The sequence below is a fragment of the Aythya marila genome, assembly GCF_965140915.1.
Source record: "Aythya marila genome assembly, chromosome: 9".
Classification (NCBI taxonomy): domain Eukaryota; kingdom Metazoa; phylum Chordata; class Aves; order Anseriformes; family Anatidae; genus Aythya; species Aythya marila.
In genome coordinates, this window is record NC_139050.1 from 10,283,887 (window position 1) to 10,304,778 (window position 20,892).

At 37.4% G+C, this 20,892-nt stretch overlaps 1 protein-coding gene across 3 annotated transcripts in view; it reads left to right on the plus strand.

Annotated features, from left to right (window-relative positions):
- The window catches only part of ARMC8 (armadillo repeat containing 8), a 63,817-nt gene that overhangs the window by 16,176 nt on the left and 26,749 nt on the right, over positions 1-20,892 (plus strand). The window contains exons 3-8 of one of the 3 annotated variants that reach the window (XM_082767098.1): positions 58-129; positions 13,046-13,188; positions 13,290-13,387; positions 15,218-15,310; positions 19,180-19,239; positions 20,443-20,523. In XM_082767098.1, the coding sequence (XP_082623224.1) occupies positions 58-129; positions 13,046-13,188; positions 13,290-13,387; positions 15,218-15,310; positions 19,180-19,239; positions 20,443-20,523 (547 nt within the window). The remainder of the gene's footprint in view (positions 1-57; positions 130-13,045; positions 13,189-13,289; positions 13,388-15,217; positions 15,311-19,179; positions 19,240-20,442; positions 20,524-20,892) is intronic. The other 2 variants (XM_082767100.1, XM_082767099.1) reach the window with 2 other exon arrangements.

Consider the following 20,892-nt stretch of genomic DNA (forward strand, 5'->3'; position numbering starts at 1 on the left):
AGCCCTCAGTACCTCAGCATAATTTACCAGGGTTTGTTTTTCTTTCTGGATTTACAGAGATATGAAAAATGCTGTAATTGGAAACAACAAACAAAAAGCCAACTTGATTGTTTTGGGAGCAGTTCCAAGGTATGTCCTTTGCTACTCTCCTTTTCACTGATTCACAACAGGTCTGGAATAATGATCCATAGATCACAGGCACTTTTTTGTTTTAACTTTGATTGTTGACTGCATACTTTAATGTAACTGAGAGACTTGAAATATCTGTTAAACTCATGTGTTACAGAACAGGCTGTTGAGTAATGCTTTTATTTTAGAATTTCATAGAGTTCCTTAAAGTAGTCTCAGTCTTTTTTATTAAACTTTATCAGTTTAGGAATTAAATCTGTTTTTCAACTTTAACATTAATGATGGATGAAAGTGGTTGTATCTTAATCCTATTCTACAGCCAATATCCTGGTGAGTGCACAAGTGGAAATGTGTAAGGTTGTTTCAAGTATAATTTAAAAATACTAATAAGCATCTGAGATAATTTGCTTCTCTTCTCCATCTGCATCAAAGGATTAAAAGCCATTGATCATGCTTATTGCTGAATTACTGCTTCAGCTGACACTAACATTTTCTGGATCCTGATTCCAATAGTACAAATTTAACAGGTAACTTTAGCTACTGAATTGCTTACTACAGCTTTCATTTCACTCCTCTTCTCCTCCAGCTTTCTTTCAGCTACAATTTGCAGCCATGACGAAGGAAAACATGGAACAGTGCATTACTTATGCTAATAGTATGGGACCTATGGATCCTTTTGCTTAAATGGCAACTTGGTCTCAAACTATCCTGCCTGAGGCAGCTTCTTCTGACTTGTCAAAAAACGCACTTTGTTTGCAGGGAATATCTTCTTCTCAGTTACAGACTGAGTTTTGTGTTAAGGCTAGCCCTTTAAATTCTCTAGGGATTAGCAGTGGGGAAACCTACTCTCCAAAACCTGGTGGATTATCTTCTGTTTTGACCAAATGTAAGCAGGCAAAGAGAAGACTTGACCCAAGGTGTAAAGATCAAAGTGGGCATTTGCTAAAGCTTATGCAAAGTTTAAGGATTTTTTTTTTTTCTGCAACAGGCCCTGTGGGATTCTTGTGACTGACATTTATTCTTGTGGTTCCCGTTTTAAAAACAGAGGATCTCTGACTTGAAATCTAGAATCCACCTTTTCTTAAATTTTGTAGGACTTCATGTTCCTTCAGTTATCTTACTTTCTCCTTTTAGTTGTTCTACGCCCAATACTGAAAATCCAGAAGGTTGTTTTTTTCCTGTTAATATCTTCTGGCTGTGCAAGTGAATTATATGATTAACCTATTAATGCAAAGAAGGGACTGTGAAACATCTTAAAAGGTAAATGGTTGTGCTTGTTTTCAGTTCTGTACAAGCTATCCTCAAACAGCACCAATTCTTACACCAAGGCTTTTCAGAATAGGAGTACAAAAGAACACGAATCAGCCATGATATTGTAAGCAAAGACAATTCTCACCGGCTGAAACTTGTGGCTTTGTCCACCTGCAAGTACCTTTCTGAAGGCTGTAGAATTTCCTCGGGGTGTTTCAGACAGCCTTAGATTACAGACAATTTGTATTGGAAAATTCCTGTTTTCTCTAACAAGGCAGTGGGAATTCATTGGATGTTTGACAAGCCTTCTAATTCATTAAATAGCTACTGAAACTGTGAGTACAGGAATCCTTGTTATTCCAATCTGCAAAGTCAAACTTTTCCCCAGTAAGAATAGGTATAAGGAAGCTAGCATCCTTTGCTTTAAGTCTCCTCTGCAAAGCTAACTACACGCTTTCTCATAGTTAGATTGCAGTCTCCCAAGGAAAGCTGATTCCTTTCTGTAACAGTGTGGGATTTTTAGAATTCAGCTGCTACTGCTTTGTCCTGGGGTTCTACTTCTTGTTTACGCATTTCTTTTTCTCTTCCCTGCTTCCCCACGTGTTCCTGCAGAATGTTTTCATGTGGTGAGAAGAGACCATTGTGATCCAAAGCACACCTTCACATTTCTGTCACTTGGTGCAGAAGAAAGCAGCATGTTCATATACTAGAACAGATCCATATGAGGTTTGGAAACAAGTCAAGGAGAAGTATCTTTGATTTGAAATCAGGCCAAATACTAATGGTTTGTACGAGCAATACCTGCTTTAATGTATTAGGCTGCTACTTGGTTGGAAAGAAACGTGAAGTCCTTCCAAGATCTCCATACAGGAAGGAATTACTGGTGCAGAGTAGCTGAATCACTGCCATTCTGGGTCAGCGGCCTCCTGTGTCCGTAAACTGACTGTAGAGTGGTGTCATCTTTAGAAAGAGACGTGTATCTACATAGGAAATGGCATTTGCTTTGTACCTTTGAAGGTCAGTCTGACCTGCGGTCACTTTCTGACCATTTGTTCTGAAGATGGTGCTAAGAAAAACAAAAGCTATTAAAGAAAGCTCTCAAAATTGCATTAAGCAGAATTGTTGTGTCTGGGCACTCTTGTATTAAGAACTGTCCAGATGTGCGTATTGATGTGGTCTTAGCTGATAGGAATGTAGATAAAGCCAGCCTATATGTGTATGTGGGTTTTGTTTCTTATGGAATGATTTTCTGTATCTCTTCCTCTATGCAGAATGAAGCACTGCCCTGAGTTATTCCTTTACGTCCTTCTGAGATGCTGAACTCAGGCACTACTTTCAGGACTTCAGAAATTTTACTTTTTGAAATTGTCACTGTTAATAGAAAACAGAATTGCTAAAGTTCAGGGGAGAAAATATTTTAATGCTATAAGATCTAGTTCTTCCAGTGGCAAGCTGGCTTAGAAACTATATACAAAGTCAGCTATTCTTGAAGATGGTTTATTTCTTTTCCTGTCCTTCAATTATTTTATTTGAATTTCTTTTTCATTTTGCTCTACATGAGCACCTGCAGAGACTGAGAAAATCCCAATTACTTGTGTACTTCTTCACTCGACAGTTTTGTAAAAACAAACGCTGAACTTTTGTGCCTATCAAAATGCCAAATGCCTCTTTGGAATCCAAGTTCAGTATTCAGAACTTATTGTCAGTTACTTTTGCATCCTTAATTTCAGGAAAATCATTGGAAATTTCCAGTTCAAATGTAGATTTTTTTTTTTTTATTTCTTTTTGTAAGCTATCTTGATCGGACTTCTGACTTAGTGAAACAACATTCACTTAGTAGCAGTTAGTCTGTTAGCGCTGCTGGTTCCCAGTCCTCTGTGGGCTGTTATCAACCCCCCTTTCTGGTGGAGTCAATAGAGATGAGAAAAACATTTGTTTGCAGTTGAATTCAGGCTGAAAATCATATTCCTGTCACTTGAGTTCCCCTGTACCTTAGGTGTCATTCTTAGGTGTAAAGATTCTTGCTTAAGTGTTTAACAGGACGATCCAGGTGTCTTGCCCTTCTTTCACATAACCTAAGAAGCAGAAGAGCACCCTCCACATCTTGTATACTTTTCGTACTGGAACACGGTGCACTTCCACTGTGGGAGCAGGCGCAGAACTGCAGAGTGAAAGACCACCCTGTTACCCAAAGCTTTTCTTGGAGTTACTCAAATAAATGTCAGATAGCATTTTTAGTTAAAACAAAAAAAAAAAACAAAACAACAAACCTCTTTAATTAGAAGATAAGCATCACGTTTCCTATGCTCAGGTATTTAGGGATAAGACGTTTGTGCATATATCAACTACGAGTTTAGTTTAATACCTAGAAATTATGTCTATTCGTGGCCTGGAAAGCTTGGCCTCATGGCTGAGATGTTGAACAGTGTGCTCTAGTTGATCTCGGGTTGAGCAGGGGATTGAACTAGAGGTCCCTTCCAATACCATCCAGTCTGTGATTCTGTGATAGGATTTAATGATGAACTGCTTTTACGTGTGTTTTTTTGCTTGGGGTTGTCCTTGAATTCAGGTACTCCCTCTAGGAGTTCTGTTAATTAGTGTCCTGTATAGTACTACTCCTAAAGGACTGTCCATCCTCTAACTGTTGGAATGCAGGTGTCTGCTTGACAGGACCATCTCTGGTACAGACAGGAGTTGTTAGCACGTGACTGAGTTTTGGGCTCTAAATCCGTTGTTAGCTAGATAAGGTAACGCTCCCTTGTGAGCAAGGAATGCGGTTTCTATTAAAGTCTTGATTCCTTAATTCATAACTTTAGATGCTGAAACTATGCATGAAAGATGTGTTCATGCAAATATATGTCTTGTGCTTGGTTCATGTGGTCATGCAAATCTCTTTAATTGCTGGCTGATTCGGATTAGAAACAGCAGTATTGCATGCAGTTCTATCCCCAAATGGCTGGAGGCTGAAGTTCTCTCAGCCATCTTTGGAGATCTGCAGAGATCCACGAATCTAGTATTGAATTTCGGTAAAGAAGGAACAGCACAGTAGTGGATGAGGTGTTACCATGTGTAGGTCTGACATTTTTTCTTCATTGTACATTGGGCAGTAAAAACGTTGAACTATTTCAGAGAGCAAACTTCTCTTTTCAAGGCAGTGGAAGGCTGGGTTACTAGACAAATACAACTAGGTTCAGCAATAATTTGTTGAATCTTTTCTAGTTTCTAATCTTAAGTGGCTACACAAACAAAAAAAAAAAAAGTAGTTTTGTTGGAAAAGTTCTGGTATCTGTAAAGTAGAAAGAGGTGAATGGTGGTAACTGGTATGAGAAGTATTTAACCTCTGTGTGACTGATGGTAAATGGTATCTGCTTCTGACTATTTTTGTATCTGATGCTTTGTTTTCTCAACTTCTTTTTTAAAGAATTAAAAGAAAAAACCCTCATTAGCTGCAGAGTGTTTTCCTTGATGAAGGATGAAGAATATTGCAGGTTTGCCTAATGAATAATACACACCTTATCAGCATTCAGTACATTTATAAAAATATGAAAAACTGTACCTTTGGGGCATTTCTAGATTTCCCACCCATCCCAATCTCATTTTGCTGTGAGGAGGGGAGAAGGGAGCAGCCAGTTAGTTTCATGATATGGACAGGAGAGAAAAAACCTCATCATGGAATGTCTACCCCTTTTAGAGAGAGGAGACTGCAACTCCTTCCTGTGTAATTTACCTGTGTAACACCGTTTGTAAAAGAGAAAAAAAAATCTGAACCATTCTTAAGCATGAGAGGATAAAGCATGCCTGCAGTTGCTCCTGCAGACCTGTGAAACAGGATTTCTAGTTCAAGGACTAGAGATAGAGCATCTCTAGAAATGTGAAATGACAGATATGAATCAAGCAATATTATTTTTGTGTGTTTTGGGTGGTAAATTGGACTTGTATGGCAGCCCCACAGAAGTAGAGCAATATATGTACTCTGCAGAATGCAAGGGCTGCAGTTGGTGACAGTGTGATAAGTCTCCAGCAATTAAATTGTTGAAAAACAAGACAGTAACTTCAAATGATTGGTGAGCCTGCCTCAAACCAAGGGCAGTGACTAGATGATCAGTTACGATTCCTTGCAGCTCTGGTTCTGTGATCCCCAGTTCCTATCAGTTGTCTGCTGACCGTGCAGAAGTTGTAGGGTGTTCAGGTCCACTGGTACTGCATGCCCGCTGCTGGTGGGCCAGTAAGAGGTGTACCAGTTAGCAGCTGGGCACGGCTATTGAAACGTTCATAATCTCTGGTACGTTACCAGCTTTCTTGCAAGAAGTTGGGCATGATGCTTGGACATAGTATTACTAGGCTCCTCGTATATGTTAACAAGGTATTTTTGTCTGAACTTCATAGACATCCCTAGGAGTGCAGGGCATGGTTATTTCCTGATGGCTTTTTCTGTTCCTGGCTGCACTTTGGGATTTCCTGTGTCAGGTACTCCATGGGGTGGGGATCTGTGCCACGACCTAGCAGCTTGTGCGCTTGGGTGAAGAAGCTTCATCTGTGGTGCTGCTATTTGTAACACCTTCCCCATACTAGGGTGGTAAACAGTGTGGAGAGCAGAGGCCCTAGTAGGGCTGCTGTTGTTGTCCCTGCTTTTTTCTTCAACGCAAGTCAGGAGTCAGGGCCTATCTACATAATTATACCTCTTTCTGCGAGGAATAACTCTCACCCTGAGAGTTATGTGTAACTGGAAGAAGGTATTCTTCTAACCCTGCTACGAAGTAAATGTGAATCAAGGCAGATATTCATAGTCAGCAGAATTGTATTAGAACTGTGTTTTTTTGTTTGTTTGTTTGTTTTTTTAAGAGCTTCATAGCCTTCTGTCTCTGAAATGCCCTTGTAGTAAGAAAAGGGCATTGTAATACTTCTAAGGGCATCCCTTAAATTGTGATATTTAATTGGAACTTTAAGTTTCATTTTTTTATTAAAAAAAAAACAACAAAAAACAAAATTAGCTTTGTGATATCTCTTGGAATCTGTTTGTAAGGAGCTGTAAGAGTCAAATCCATCAGAAGTATTCAAGAACCTATTCTTGATAGGTTTCATGTGCAAATATCAAATGATGGACAGATGCTATCCCATGGAGTAGAAATACGGTTTAGCCATTTTATATACAATGAGGAATTTCAAAACACAAAGGAAGAGTCAAACATTGTTTAATTCATGTTATAACAAAGCAAGTAACTCTTGTTACTCCATGTTGCAGTCATTTTCGGAAGAAACTGTCTATTTACTCTTACATGAAAAATGTTTTTTCTTTAGTTCTGACTTAGGTAGGTATTACAGTTCTCCAGTACTGGATTTAGTTTACAGCAAAAATCAAATTTGATGGAATTTACGTAATTCTTATAGGGGAAAAAATCATACAATATTAATGTAAGTGAAGATGTCTAAATGTTGCAAGAAGTTACAAGAGCTTTAAGCTGAGACTTCCTTTTGTTCCTGAAAGAGAAACTTTCTTTGGGATTTACTTCCCTAGAACTTGCAACATCATAATACATCCCCTTGTAGAAGTAGAAGAGTATTTTTCTCTGTAATCCACCTGTCAGCTATGTGTTTGTGTTACTGAAGTGATACTTTACCAGAACTGGTCTAGAGATGATAAACAGTCACTTGAATTAAAAGATCTCGAGATACAAGGGACTATAACTTGAATGCTTACTACCCTGAGCTCTTTTTCCACATGCCTGCTTATGGGGTTGATGAAGTGCTGAAAATGTTCTGTTACTAACAGCTGAATTTCACCATCGCTTTGGTGGGTATTTTAAGAACTTTGGAGATTTTTGTGACAACTTGTAAGTGGAGTGGAATGTCAGAGAGTAGAAATTTCCATTATTTTTAGCTAGCTGTGTGAGGTCTATGTCAGAGCAGACTGATGAGGTCTAAATCACGCAGGTGTCTTTTGGTGAACAACTCTGATGCAATGCCCCCATGTCAATTATCTTCAAAAGGAAGGAAAATATGAACTGCTTATCTCCCTCGCAAAGCTGCTGTGGTTATTGTTTGTTCAGCAGCTACATTCTTTAAAAGTTTTCTCCCTAATGCCTAGAATATTGCATGATTTTCCTAGATGAATCCCTGTCAGTTGTTCGAAATACATTGTGCCTCCAGCTGACCTTATTTGCAGTTCCTAGGTGTAGCTGTTCATGTTCATTGACGTGTCTCTCTGGCTGGCTTTACTGTCCTATCTCATGTAGGTACAATTGCCTGGGTACCTTTACTGACAGCTGAGAAAGAGGCTGTAATGTATTGCTCTTAAACGTGCAGCGATGGAAGAAATTGTGTCCCATATAAACATTAGATTAGGGAAACCTTCTAGAAACTTGAAAAAGTCCAAATACTGTGTTCTAAATTACCTAGCAGAAACCTTGGATTAATGTTCATGAAGATGTTGCAACATCTTCCCATTAGGCTTAATTTCATTTTCTGTCCCATTGGGATGAGTTTTACTGGGGGATCACTGGCTGAAGAGTGAGTGAACAAGGATGTTAGCACCTTTTTGCATCTCCCATGCTTTTAGTATCTCCTCAAGCTCTCAGGCTCTACATAAAAGAATCCTGGTGATTCTAGCAGAGCCTTTTTCCAGTATTTTCCTCCACGTTCAGTGGGAGTCAAATGGCTGGCTACTTCCATTTCTGAGCCTCACACCAACACCCGTAGCTGGAGCTAAGACAAGCACCCCAGTAATTTGTTTTTCTAAATCTCCAAAATCTGAATTGTAACATTCTTTTTCTCCCTACATGCACGTGATATTTTTCTACCTTTTTATACTTTTAATCTCAGTACATGGGAGGAGTGGATTACAAATTTGTGTCCTTGCTGAATTTGTCTGTGGCGGACCCTGGAAACAGCAAACCAGTCAAGGGTTGTGTTCTTGTCACAATAAAAGTATGCAGTCTTTGTCTGTAATGTTTAGTGGTAGTTTACTAATGTATAGTTACATCTGTACCAATTATATGGGTTGTCTTCATTTGAATTCTTTAATAATTCTAGAGTTTGTCATTTAACTTGCTAATTTTCAGTGTTACTTGGTGTCAGTTCTCTCTTTAAAATAAAGCAACAGAAAATGTTATAATATGCATGTTGAGTTCTGTGGAAACCCTAAATTGAAACCCAAGCATATATTAAAGATATAGGAAGGGATATTATTAATATTTCAAAAACTTATTGTATGTAAAAATCTGAACTTAAATTTTCATCTCACTGATTATAAAGCTGAGTTAAGTATTTCTATTTTAAACACGGAGACCATAGATTATAGTCAGTGTGTTTCATTTTCACACATCTGCTCCAAGTGTGGAGTGTTAATGGGAAAGAAAACAGCAATTATGTTCTTCATAAGAGAACAGCCTTCAGGATTACGCCTGCTTTTGGATTTTGTAAAATCCCCTTTAAGAAAAAACAGAACTGAATGTTTTATGGTCTGACTGATCATTTCTGTGTACAAGGAACAGATTGATTATCGATAATTATCAATTAATAATGAATAATCCAAGACAGTTATTGGTGTGCTGTGTATAGAGAAGATGCATCTCGGCATTTTTTTCAGGATATTATTACTGAAAATGGAAGGAAATACTTTTGCAAGTCTAAACTGAAGTCTAGGTTATTGAAAGCTTTTTTCATACACACACACACTCAGGAAAAAAGTGTCAGATACTGATGTTATCCAGTTAGCGGGTGACTGTGTATGTACCAATGGTTACATCAGCGGAGTCTCCCTGTATTCCCCAGACAACTCAGTGAAAGACCGGCTTCTTTCTTGTCTTAAATGCCTTATTTAAGATTAGGTATATATATATATTTTATTTATTTTTTTCCCCTGTAACAGAAGTGCTTCAGATGATTCCAAACAGAAACTCAACATGTCTCCCAAGTTTTAGTAGTGGTTTGTGATAGTGTGTAAGCTTTCCTCTGCAGGGGGAGGGGAGGGATGCTGTTGGCAGCTGGCTTTGTCCCAGCGTTCTGATAAATATTTCCCTTATTTCCCATTTCAGTCTATAAAAAAACAACCCACCTTACAGCATGCTGCAGGCTCATTTGTCCTGGCGTATGGCTGTGGATTTAGGGAGGATGGAGGCTTTAGTCTCATTTTGGAAGTTGTTTTGTTTGCTTGATGGCAACATTTCTATTCCATATGTGCTGAATTAAACTGAGTCAGTTTTGTGCTCCTGCATCATAAATGCATCATACTGCATCATGGGCTGGATGTGAGCCTGGCTACGTCTTACACCTTCAGTCCATGCATTCTGATGTCCCTGCATTTGAAGGAGCAGGTTGAGAGAGTATAGTGACAGCAGTAGGAATTAATTTTAGCAAGACTTAAGTTATTTCCTACATACTAAATCATTTAAAATAATTATAAAATAAATGCATATATATATATATATATATATATATATATATGAAGATTTATAATAAATAAATATATAAATATACACTACTTATACCTGAAGCTGAATGTTAACAGGCTTTTCTTTTTACTCTCTATTCTCTGTGCCAAAACGCAAGGTTATGCATGTGTCCTTGCTGATTTCTGCTCCTGGCTGGTCAGGATTGATGGATTGGTTGTTGTGTGTTTTCTAAATGCCCTGACTATTTGAAGTCAAATCTTTCAGCTTGCTATTTAAATAAAAAAAAAAAAAAAGAGAAAAAAGAAAAAAAAAGCCAAACTCGTCATAAAGTACTACACATCATACAAGATGTGTAATTGTTTCTTAGCAGTGTAGTTACTAGAAGAATATTTTGAAAACTGCACTGCAAATGTTTGCTATGTGTGTGGTAGCCAGAAATGGTCAAATGAAGTCAAGTCTTGGGTGTTAAAACAGCTGTACAGGTTACTGCAAAGAACTTACTCATCTTCTGATCTGCTTGTGGCAACTCCTATCAGTTTTTTTTTTTTTATGTAAGAGTTTTGGGGTTTTTCTTTGCAATTTGAGAACATCAATTAGAGCAGTAGATGGGATTGCTCTGTCCGTATAGTACCATGGTGTCCAAAAAGACATCTCTTCAAGGATCAGTTTTAGCCAGCATCACTCGGTGCATTTGGATTTTACCAAAGAAGCTTCTGTTTCCTGGCAATTCTTCCCTGACCTAGAAGGCTTAGATCAAAAGCAGCTGTCTGTAGAGAAGTAATGGTAACACAAGGTTATTCTGTCCTATTAGGATTGGAAGTGAGATGCTTCTATTCTTTTGATAATTTCACATAACTTTAATTATGTATTTTACTTCTTTTATGGTCTTTCAAAAACAGCACTTATCTTTATATTAATCATTGCACAGCTGATACTTCAAAGAAGACAGCGCCAGAATTTTTAGTTCTAGAAGCATGTCATGTAATTGGCTGAAGTATGTTTTTTGTTCTTTTTCTAGAAGCCCATCACATAGGTACAGTTAGAGTTTGCCCAAGCGTTATGTGAGCTGTACTGTGTAACCACGGATAATCTGAGCCTTTTATATATATATAAAAAAAATTTTGTTCCATTGATGTTAAAGAGGTGCCCAGAGTGAAGTGAAAACCTTACGGCAGATCAGTTACACCGAGCCACTTGAGGCCAAAGTGCTCCAGGAAAGGTGACTGTTAGCTGTTCCCTGTAAGAAATTTTAGAAGGTTTATATATATATGTGAAGGGCTAATATGCATGCAATGCAAACTTGATAACAAGTATGAATAGAGATTTATACAAGAAATTCAGATAAGTTTCTAAACATCAAGAGTAAATGATCTTTCAGATAAAACAGTGGGGGCATGGGGCCTTTTACATCCATTCCATGTGTGGAAAGGTGACAATAACAGAAGCAATTCTGAAATGTATGCTATTCGGAATTTACCAGTCTGATTCTTTGAATCTGAAAGAATTTGAAAGGAGGAAAGGTATTGGGGTTGATTGCATCACACATGCTAACTGAAGGATGGAATTACTGTTTTTGCAATTTGTGTTTGTGTTTTAGAGCTTTTTTTCCACTGTCAGATTAGCTACATCTGAAAAAGGGTGCAGTGGTGCTTTGGGTGACACTGGAATAACCTTATCTTCCTTGTTAGTATTTAACCGGCATTTAGGGCAGAACAGATTACTTTTGGATTGCACGTCTGCTAATTTTTCATTCAAAAAAATGGTTAGCAAAACTGGATGATTGTTTTGCAGTTCTCCAAGACCTTGTTCGGTGATAGTTTGAGACGTAATGCATGTCCTGCTTCTAGGTATTGAAGAGACCTTTGATCTCAGCTCTATTCCTCTAAACACGTAGTTTTGTCTGTTGGCCTCTTATTCTAGGTTTTGAACTTAAGGGATTCTAAGAAGCAGATCTGCCTTATATAAGGGGGAAGCATGTGGAGTGGGTGTTTAAGATACCCTTCCGAGCACCTTTTTGTGAGGGGCTGATGGTACTTCCCTAACTGTCCCTTTCCAGTCCTGCGTTCCTAAATTGCATTTAGCTACTGTATGTCTGGTTATTTTTTCACTTGCCTTTGATTTTGGCAGTCAGCTTTGGGAGGATTTTGTTCAGGGGTCTGTTCATCTGAGTAGCTAATTCTTTACCCTTCAGCAATGGGATGGATGTTGGTTGGTGCCTTTGTGCTCTGGGAGAAGGCTTTGGTGTATTACCTGGTTTTGGAAGAGACCCTTTCAAACCAGACAGAGCAGTGCATTACTACACTGAGACCATTCCTATCTTCGCACAATAAATCTAGAAAAGTGACTGTGTATCTTGCATACACAGACGATTGTATCTCAATATCCCAGTCATCTTACCTGTTATAGTTCTGCTGAGAATTGTAATGAGGGAATCATTAGTTAAATGTATCTTATAAATGATGCCGATCTTAAAGTGATTATCTTTTGTGCTGGTACAAGGTAGGAATCTGGTTACTCTCTGGGCTCTTTGTGAGACTCGGGTTTATACTGAAAGTGTTTCGTGACCTCTGCTGTGATTCGGGTGCTACCAATATAATCTGAAGCATGTAAGATCTCCTAGGTATCTTGACACTATAAATTATCCATGGTGATTGAAACCCAAAGATACACATCTAGCAAGATGTTTGGTTTTTTTTTAGTGCTGAAGTGATCATGCTTACCTACTACTCAGCTACTTTTCTGCTTATAAAACTTTTGTGGGCTAGCTTTATGTTCTTATAGGCTAATTTCTCAGTGTTCACTCCTAGCACTGATGTTGATGCTCGATGATGGAATTATTTTGCAGCTGTGATCCGGAAGAAGTTGCTGCCAAAGATAACATGCATCACAACAGCAGTAATCATTTCTCTAGGTGTTAGGAGTAATGTGTGAGGTTCCCTTTCCCACTGACGTCAAACTACAGACTCATTTCCTTTAATTCAAATTTGGGATCTTCCTGGTAACCTGAAAGACATCATCCTGGATCTCATTACAGCGGCATTATATTTTTAGAAAAAGCAGTGTGGTATCTTCCTAGCATAACAGCAAGTAAAACCTTTGTAGGAACATATAGTGTAAAAATACTCTCACGACAAAAATGTTCGATGTACTCTTTTGTTTGGATTTCATCCTTGTATTGAGGACTTTATCTTCTTTACATAGCAGGATTTAGATTACTTTTTTATTTAACTGACAAGTACTATTTGAATTTTCTCTAAAAGTAATTCTGTTTCCAGGTTGCTGTATTTGCTTCAGCAAGAAACCTCCAGCACAGAACTGAGAACAGAATGTGCAGTGGTCCTGGGAAGCCTTGCAATGGGTACAGAGAATAATGTCAAATCCCTACTAGACTGCCATATTATTCCAGCCTTATTGCAAGGTACTTTTCTCTCACTGTAATCTGCGTAAGTAAATGTTTCTGAAGTACTTAAATAAGCCAAGAAAATGAAGCTGAATATTAGTTTTTGCTTATATGTATAGGATTACTATCACCAGATTTGAAGTTTATTGAAGCCTGCCTACGATGTCTCCGTACCATTTTCATTAGTCCTGTAACTCCAGAGGATCTCCTATACACTGTAAGTTGTAAGCAGATTATTCTGTCCTTTTAATTATAATGCTGTTCTAGTGTGTTAAAGCTTACAGAGTTGGGAGCTTTCTAAAATTAACAGATAAAGACAAGAATCTGTTTTAATGGGTCAAATGTGCTACACCACAGAGGAATTCTGGGGATGTCATCAGTCTGTTTTGCTTTAACTTAAGGAAGGAGACGCATAAAAGTTTCAGAGACCTGTTAAGACTTGAGAAGATTTTAATGTGTTTTTCTTGTGAGCAAGGTTGGCTCATTAGCTGCTTTTGGTTTCTTGTAGAAATTTGCTGTTCTAGTTGTCATATGCCCAAAACCCAGTACCTGTTTAGTTTACCCACTAATGCAGGCTTACTTTGTGAGGGAGAATCAAGAAGACACTTCGTGATGGTTATGACCACCAGCGCTAATAAAATACACTTGAGGGTTTAATACCCAGTGTTGTCCCACAACCAAACCAACTCCTTGCAAGCCCTTGGACACTGCACTTGAGAGTCAATCAGGGTGTTTGTTTATATGCCACGTGTAAAGGCAGAAGATCAGGTGGAGCTACTCTAAACCAGACTCTAAGAATACTGCTTAGAATAGTTTGTCCTTTGCTTTTCCTATGCACATAAGAATGCAATGAGCGTGGATGTACAGCTGGTGTATCTGGAAGTACTCCAGTTCCTAGTAAGTAACTTTTCCTATAAGATGCTGAAAAGGCAAATATGTCTGTACTATGCCGATCCCTTCCAGTGATTAAGAAACAAACAATTGAAACAGAAGTCACTTTTGTTCTCTGCTTTCTGTTTTCTGTTGAGATGAACAAGTCTGGATTGTTGGCAGCAAAATTTTGTAAAGTAAGTCTGCTAAATTCACAATATTTAAACATACAAATCTTAAAAATAAATATTGAAAAGCTTTGTTTAATCTCAAATATGGATACAAATAGAATAGGAGAGACTTAATGCATGTTTATTTAAAAATAATAAGTATTTAAAAGGAAAAAATATTAAAAAGAAGAAGTATTACTAGAAACTTCCCAAATAATTGAGAAATAAAGTGTCAGAAATCACTGTGCATCTCTGAATCATAGCTGTTGGGCTACTGTTATTTTCATTATCATAAAAGTAGCTAATGAGCATGAAGATTTTGTTCTACTTGTAATCCACTTCTTCCCTGGTAAGAGAGTTGCTATTTATTAGTCATTCTCCTGCAGGTAAAACAGAGTCTGATTTACTTCTGTACAGTCAACTTACAGTGTAAGTTCTCTGGACAGGAAGAATCCTTGAGTTCTTTCATCTCCTCTGTTTGGCATTCCTTTTAACATTATCCCCTCTGACTGAGAGGTACTGGTAAAAGTAACTGATGGCTTTAAAATGTTGTCATTTTGTACCTTGCCATAAGGCTTAAGAAGTAACTGGCTGTGTTTTCAGAAGGGAAGTTCTGTGTATAATGATTTTCTTTTGTTGTGATTTACTTGGAGTTCTTTTTTTGTTTTGTTTTCCCATAAAGTAAAGGTCCTGGACACAAAAGCAAGAGCTTTTATACCTGGCACTGACTCCTATGTCATTTCCCTATCCTACCCGCCATGAGGGTGCCTCTTAGAATTGTCACTTGTGTTTTAAGTATCTCCTGTACTACTTTAATAGTCTTATGTCTTGACCTGATGAAATTGAGAACTCCAGTGTTCCATTCTGGAACAATTTATATTGGGAAATGAAGAATGTGGAATTAGGAAATGTATAGAATATGGAATTAGTACTTCTTTAACTAACAAACTGTTGACAAGCAATGCTGAAATGGTCTTAATAATTTTTCTTTTCTGGCTTGTTTCCAGGATGCTACAGTTATCTCCCACCTCATGGCACTGCTCAGTAGGTCTCGATATACACAGGAATACATATGTCAGATCTTCTCACATTGCTGCAAAGTAAGAAAGAGAATACATGTTCTCTGAGACTTGCGTTTCTGGCATATAATAAACTGTATGAGATGATAATATTGTGGCAGGAACATAAGGACAGTAATGACTGAACTGCCATTGCTCTGGACTCGTTGTCATGTTTTTTGGGGTTGGTAGATGTTTCTATACAGTAAAACAAAATATGCAAATAAGTAATTTTGGGGTGTCTCTGTATGTATATGTATATGACTACTAAACAAAATCAACGGTCTAGGCAAATATCAGTTCTCACTATTATCGGTATAAATGTAGGAAGACTTCATTTTTTTTCCTCGGAAGTTTCACAAAAGTGTGAGCATCTCTTTGCGGCTTGCATCTGCTTTCAAACCATCTGTTTTAAACCCAGAGAATGGTTTCTAAGAGGTGGTGTAAGCTGAGAGGAGAAACCATACTCTTCTCAATTGAGCTCTACCAGTTTCAGGTTTATCCAGATACATGTTCATTCCTGTTACATAATGCAATTCTCCTAATCTGGGAAAACTTCTAATTTAAAAACAGCAACAACCCCACCCCAAACACAGTTTTGTTCTCAGGCTGTCTTGTAGTCTTAAGACATCCTGATTTTCTGCACTCTGGCCCCAGTTTTCCCACACCACTGTTTTATTATATAATTATTGTTTCTTTTGTTACTATACCTGCGGGTTATGCACTAACAGTTTCAATTCAACGTAGAAAATCAGAATTTTATGGCATCTTTCCCATTTAGAAACAGTTTATAACTAAAAGATCATAGATTGCATTTATCTGTTAGACTGAAAAATAAAAATATTCCAAAATTGATGTATTTATAAGTATTTACCTCCAAAAGTCTATATTACTTCTTAAAAACGAGTCTTTGGAAATTGTGAATTGTTTCTTTGTTTTGCATGTATGTTTATTCAGTTTCATGTCTTCTGTTAAATGAAACTGGGGACTGAAGACTATAGAGTGATTTAAAAATGGAACTCAGTTGCTAATATTTATAGAATTATTAAAGCAAGCGTAGTAAGATAAAATCCTGCACTGGACTGTAGAAGTTCAAATCGAGATAATGTTGGGAAAGGAATTGGGTATTTTAAGAAGAAAAATGCACCAGTGGCTCTCCTTTCTGCCTGTTAGTTTTTTATATATATATTTGTAGATTTGGAAAGTCTTAGTGCCAAAAATATTGTAAAGAATAAAAAACCTAATAGGATTTGAATGAAAATGTCTGCTTCTCCTGGAGCTGCTTTTAAGTTGAAAATTAGAGCAGTTGGAACATCCAAGTGGTGTATCCTTCAGTCTTCTTATTGGGGGGGAATACAAATTTGAGTAGGAATTAGTCATTCATCCAGCTTCTCCTTATCTGGGGATGAAGAGAAATGTTGTACGGGCATGGAGCAGGCAGTGGGAGAACTGCAATGCAAGCTGATTGTTCCTAGTTACTGTCAGGTCAAGACACAAGTAAGTCCTGCCCGTCTAATAACAAACATGGGCACCTCGTGTTTAAATGGCCCTTGAACATCTCTGTAATAGGCTGAGTAACTTGAACTGTTGAAAAGTTAGGCCTTGTTGGCACACAAGAAAAATAATGCAGGACTGATTACATATGGAGGTACAGAACGCTTGTCCAGTCAGGGTTAGCTCAGTGGCAGCACAAACCCTGCTGGCTGTGTGAAAACTGCTGTGTAACTTCAGGTAGCTAGCCCAATCTGAAAACAGTCACAGTCATCCTTTTCCAAATGAGTTGCTTCCTTTTAGCTCTGCTGACTCCTGCTGACTTTCATCTCAGATATATGGTTAACAAAATGTAAGCCCAGTCACACCAGAAGAGAATAAGAAAGGGCGTATGAACCCGCTCTACTGTTTGCCAACACCTACTCCATCCCCAGAGCCTCTCTCAAACAAAACTCGCAGTGAATGTTTTCAGAAATCCAAGTTTTTGGGAGGAAAAGGCTGATATTGTGAACAGACAGAAATGTGAATGCACAGGAAAAGCAGAGTAATGGCTACGAATCGTAGGACATATAATTGCTTTTACAGAATAAATATTTAGCTATGTAGCAAAGAAAAATATTTGTGGTTGAGTAAACAGATTATTAGAAATGTTAAATTGATCAAGAACTCATTTCTCTCTTGTTCTGGCAAATGCATATCTTGAGTGCAGCTGTAAACTGTCCCCTTCTTATTTTGATTAATTCTTGGATTTCAGATCTGGTAATTAAGACAAAACATCAATTCTGTATTCTCAGACTTAATAAAGTGCATCTAGTAGAGTGAAGCAGGGGATTTTCTGCTTTGTGTGAAAAGTACATTCTTATCACTAAAAAATACTGAATATTTCTGAACGTTTCAGTATTCAGAACATTTTTAATGAAGACTCCCCCTAAAAAGCCATGATTGAGAGCACCCTTATTTATTTTCCCTGAAGAAATGTTACTATAAGTATTGATGTTTTTTTTTTTCTCTCTTCGTGTTAATCGATTTATGCATTAAACAACTGGTGACATATCTCAACTTCTCCCCGCCTTGTTTCTGCATACTCTTGTCTGCTTAGATCTTGTGCTCCGTTTTCTCTCTTCCTGGCCAGAATCTTGTTTGGTTGGGTTTCTCAGGTTCCTCGTTTTGTGCCTGCTTGGATTTCACTGGAAAAGCTCAGACCTGTTCTCCTTAGCTAGGAAATCCTTAATTCAGGTTCCTAGCATATTGCTGTTGTTTTCTGCTTGTACATCATGCTTTTACTGCTTGTCACTGCGTTTTTAGAGTTAAAATTGAGTGGTGGAAAATGCTGACTCTGGAAAAGAGCCATTCTAAGCAAAGGAAAGTGTTGGCTTACAGGGGAGTGGATGCAGTTTTTAGCATACATAGTTAGGACTCTATCAACATACAAGCAAAACCAAGTGAACTGAAATCAGGTTGATGTGCAAGGCTTGTTAAAATGCAAGTCAACACATACTTTCTAAGATTCTCTATCACAATTGATTTGTTTCCAGAGAAAGTGATGCGAGTAGGTAAGCTTTAATATTTTAATGGTCAAGTGAGAAAGATAAGGTATGCGTTTGGAAAGAAACGGTTGGATGAACGATTTGAGAAGATAGTGCTGGAAATTATATCTGAACGTGGTGACATCTCTGCATAAGTAATACATTCACCGCTGGCTGAAAATTAAAATCTCGTGTCTGGGAAAGATCCAGGATAAAGCCTGTAATCAGGGCCCATTCAGAGAATGTTTTCTTATGTGATCCTAGGCCTGGTGCTGGATCCCTGAACCACGGTACATTTACATTTAGGTATCTGCTTTTAAAATTTCGTTATGGAATAAATTATTACGCTGTCCTATCCTTCTTGAAAAATCAGCGTTTTATGATGGAAAAATATACAAGAAATATGACTTCTCTCTGGAATATTACATCTCTTGATTATATTTGGAGAAAAAAATCCCTGAAATAGAACTGGCTTCTGCAACTCTGTTAGGATGCCCAGAGAGAAACAGAGTGAAAAGGCCTTGCTATTACACTGCTGTTGGAGATACTTGGAACTAGAACAGAATGATGCATTGTGATATCAAGATTTCAGGTGTATGTTTGAAGCTGTCTCTATTTCTGAGTTGGTACTCAACCTGACTGTGCATTGAGCAAGCAGGATTGGTGCGTACAAACACAGCGTGTACAGATTGGATATATTCATTACATCAAGTTACGCAGCTATGAATATGCCCAAGTGTTACTTGCACCCCTCCTGTTTGCACAGTTTACCTCTTCATCTCTTTGAAAAAACAGTAATACCCACGAATTACTAGAACAATCTAGGTCAATATGATTTTTTTTAAAGTTTAAGTTCATTCATATTTTTCACATATTTTAATATCTGTTCTTCAGCTTCAACACTGGCATAGCTGCGGCTTTAAATCATTGCCTCAGCCACTTCTGTGTGCCAATGTAAGTTGTTTTCCTACTTCAACCATGCTATTTTAATTGCATTTTTTTGGTAGAAAGCTCTTGGTGGCAGTAGCAGCTGAAGCATCTCTTAAAGCACCAGATATGTTGCATCTAAAAGGAACTTTCATACTATTTTTTCCTTAGAGGTAAGGGATGTTCCAAAACTGTTCCTTTGAACATAAAAGGAATCTGATTTCAGCTCTATCTCAGATGTGAAAATTAAGCGTCACTTATGCATACTGGGGTGTGTAGATATGCCCGTGAACTCAGCTGGGTTTGAATGTAAAATTAAGGAGTGAAGATGCTTTCTTCACTTGCAGATTAGTTGAGAAAATGTATCAAGGTATGATTAATGCTGTGACATTACAAAAGCTGAATTTAAATTGCGCATGGCCGATGTTTAATGCAAAAAAAATGACTGGAGTCATGAATCCACTTCTAAAGAAGTGTTTGTAAGTCACAGACCAAATCTCCCAAGAGACGCTGAAAGCTGTGGGCCCCACTGGTGTTTTGTGGTTTATTTCTGACCTCATTGAGCCTTGTCATGCTACAGAATTTCTGAGACCTTTCTACTGCAGAATTCAGTACTTGTGTTTAATTCCAAATGCTTTTTAAATCTTGGGAAAATATTGATTTATCAGCCATTGTTGACTTAAGTCTCGAAGCCAATAAATGGGTGATGGCTGTCTAGATTTATGGCTAAATATGTTTGAAATTAAAATAATCTGTAGGAGGAAAATGTGAATCTGTTCTCAGTGCACTGTCACATTCTGTCTGGAAACAGTTTTAGAACTAATTCCATTTCTTCTGAAGTTAGAATTGCTGAAAATGTTTAATATTACACACACAAAAAAGTTAGTGACTGGAGATACTTTAAATGATTCATGGAAAAAGTCGGGAGCTTTCCATTGTTTCCAATATGAGGAATAGAAACATAAGTAGTCTATCCATGTTTGTTTATTTATGAAAAATAGTAGTTTCCTATTGAAGTAAAAAGTGAAAATGATCACCAGAAAAGGACAAATGCTATAAATTGGAGATGGACTTCTTTATTTAAGAAATAAAAGGTTGGTATGCCAACTGATTTCAAAGTATATGCTAGTAAATCTACCTTTAAATACTTTAAAAAAACAGAGCTAGTGGAAACCTTATACATGTTCTTTAAAACTATATATAATTGCATTTTTATGTTTTTCTTTGTAGGGTCCAGATCACCAGACAATCTTGTTTAACCATGGAGCAGTTCAGAATATTGCACATCTGTTAGTCTCCACCTCCTACAAAGTAAGACATTACAATTATTCGGTGTTTTGTACATTTTTATGAAAGGGATGCCAGTGATGTTGATTTAAAAAATATATATATATATACATGTATGAACTAAAACTGTAAATATGTGTAATGTTCATTTCTAGAATAAAAATTGTTTTTACCTGCCATATGGATTTCTATCAAAATGAGACCTATTTTGGAATGCTCTGTTAAGTTAGAATATCATTAATTAAAACAGAGTTGGCATTTGTTGATCTGACAGAGAACAGTCACTTGGTTTGTCTAGTATGCTGAATGTTACATGATTAAAAAAAAAAATCAGAAGAAAAGCAAAGGTGAGCTGTCTTAAACAGAAATCATCCTTGAAAAAACATGAACGTG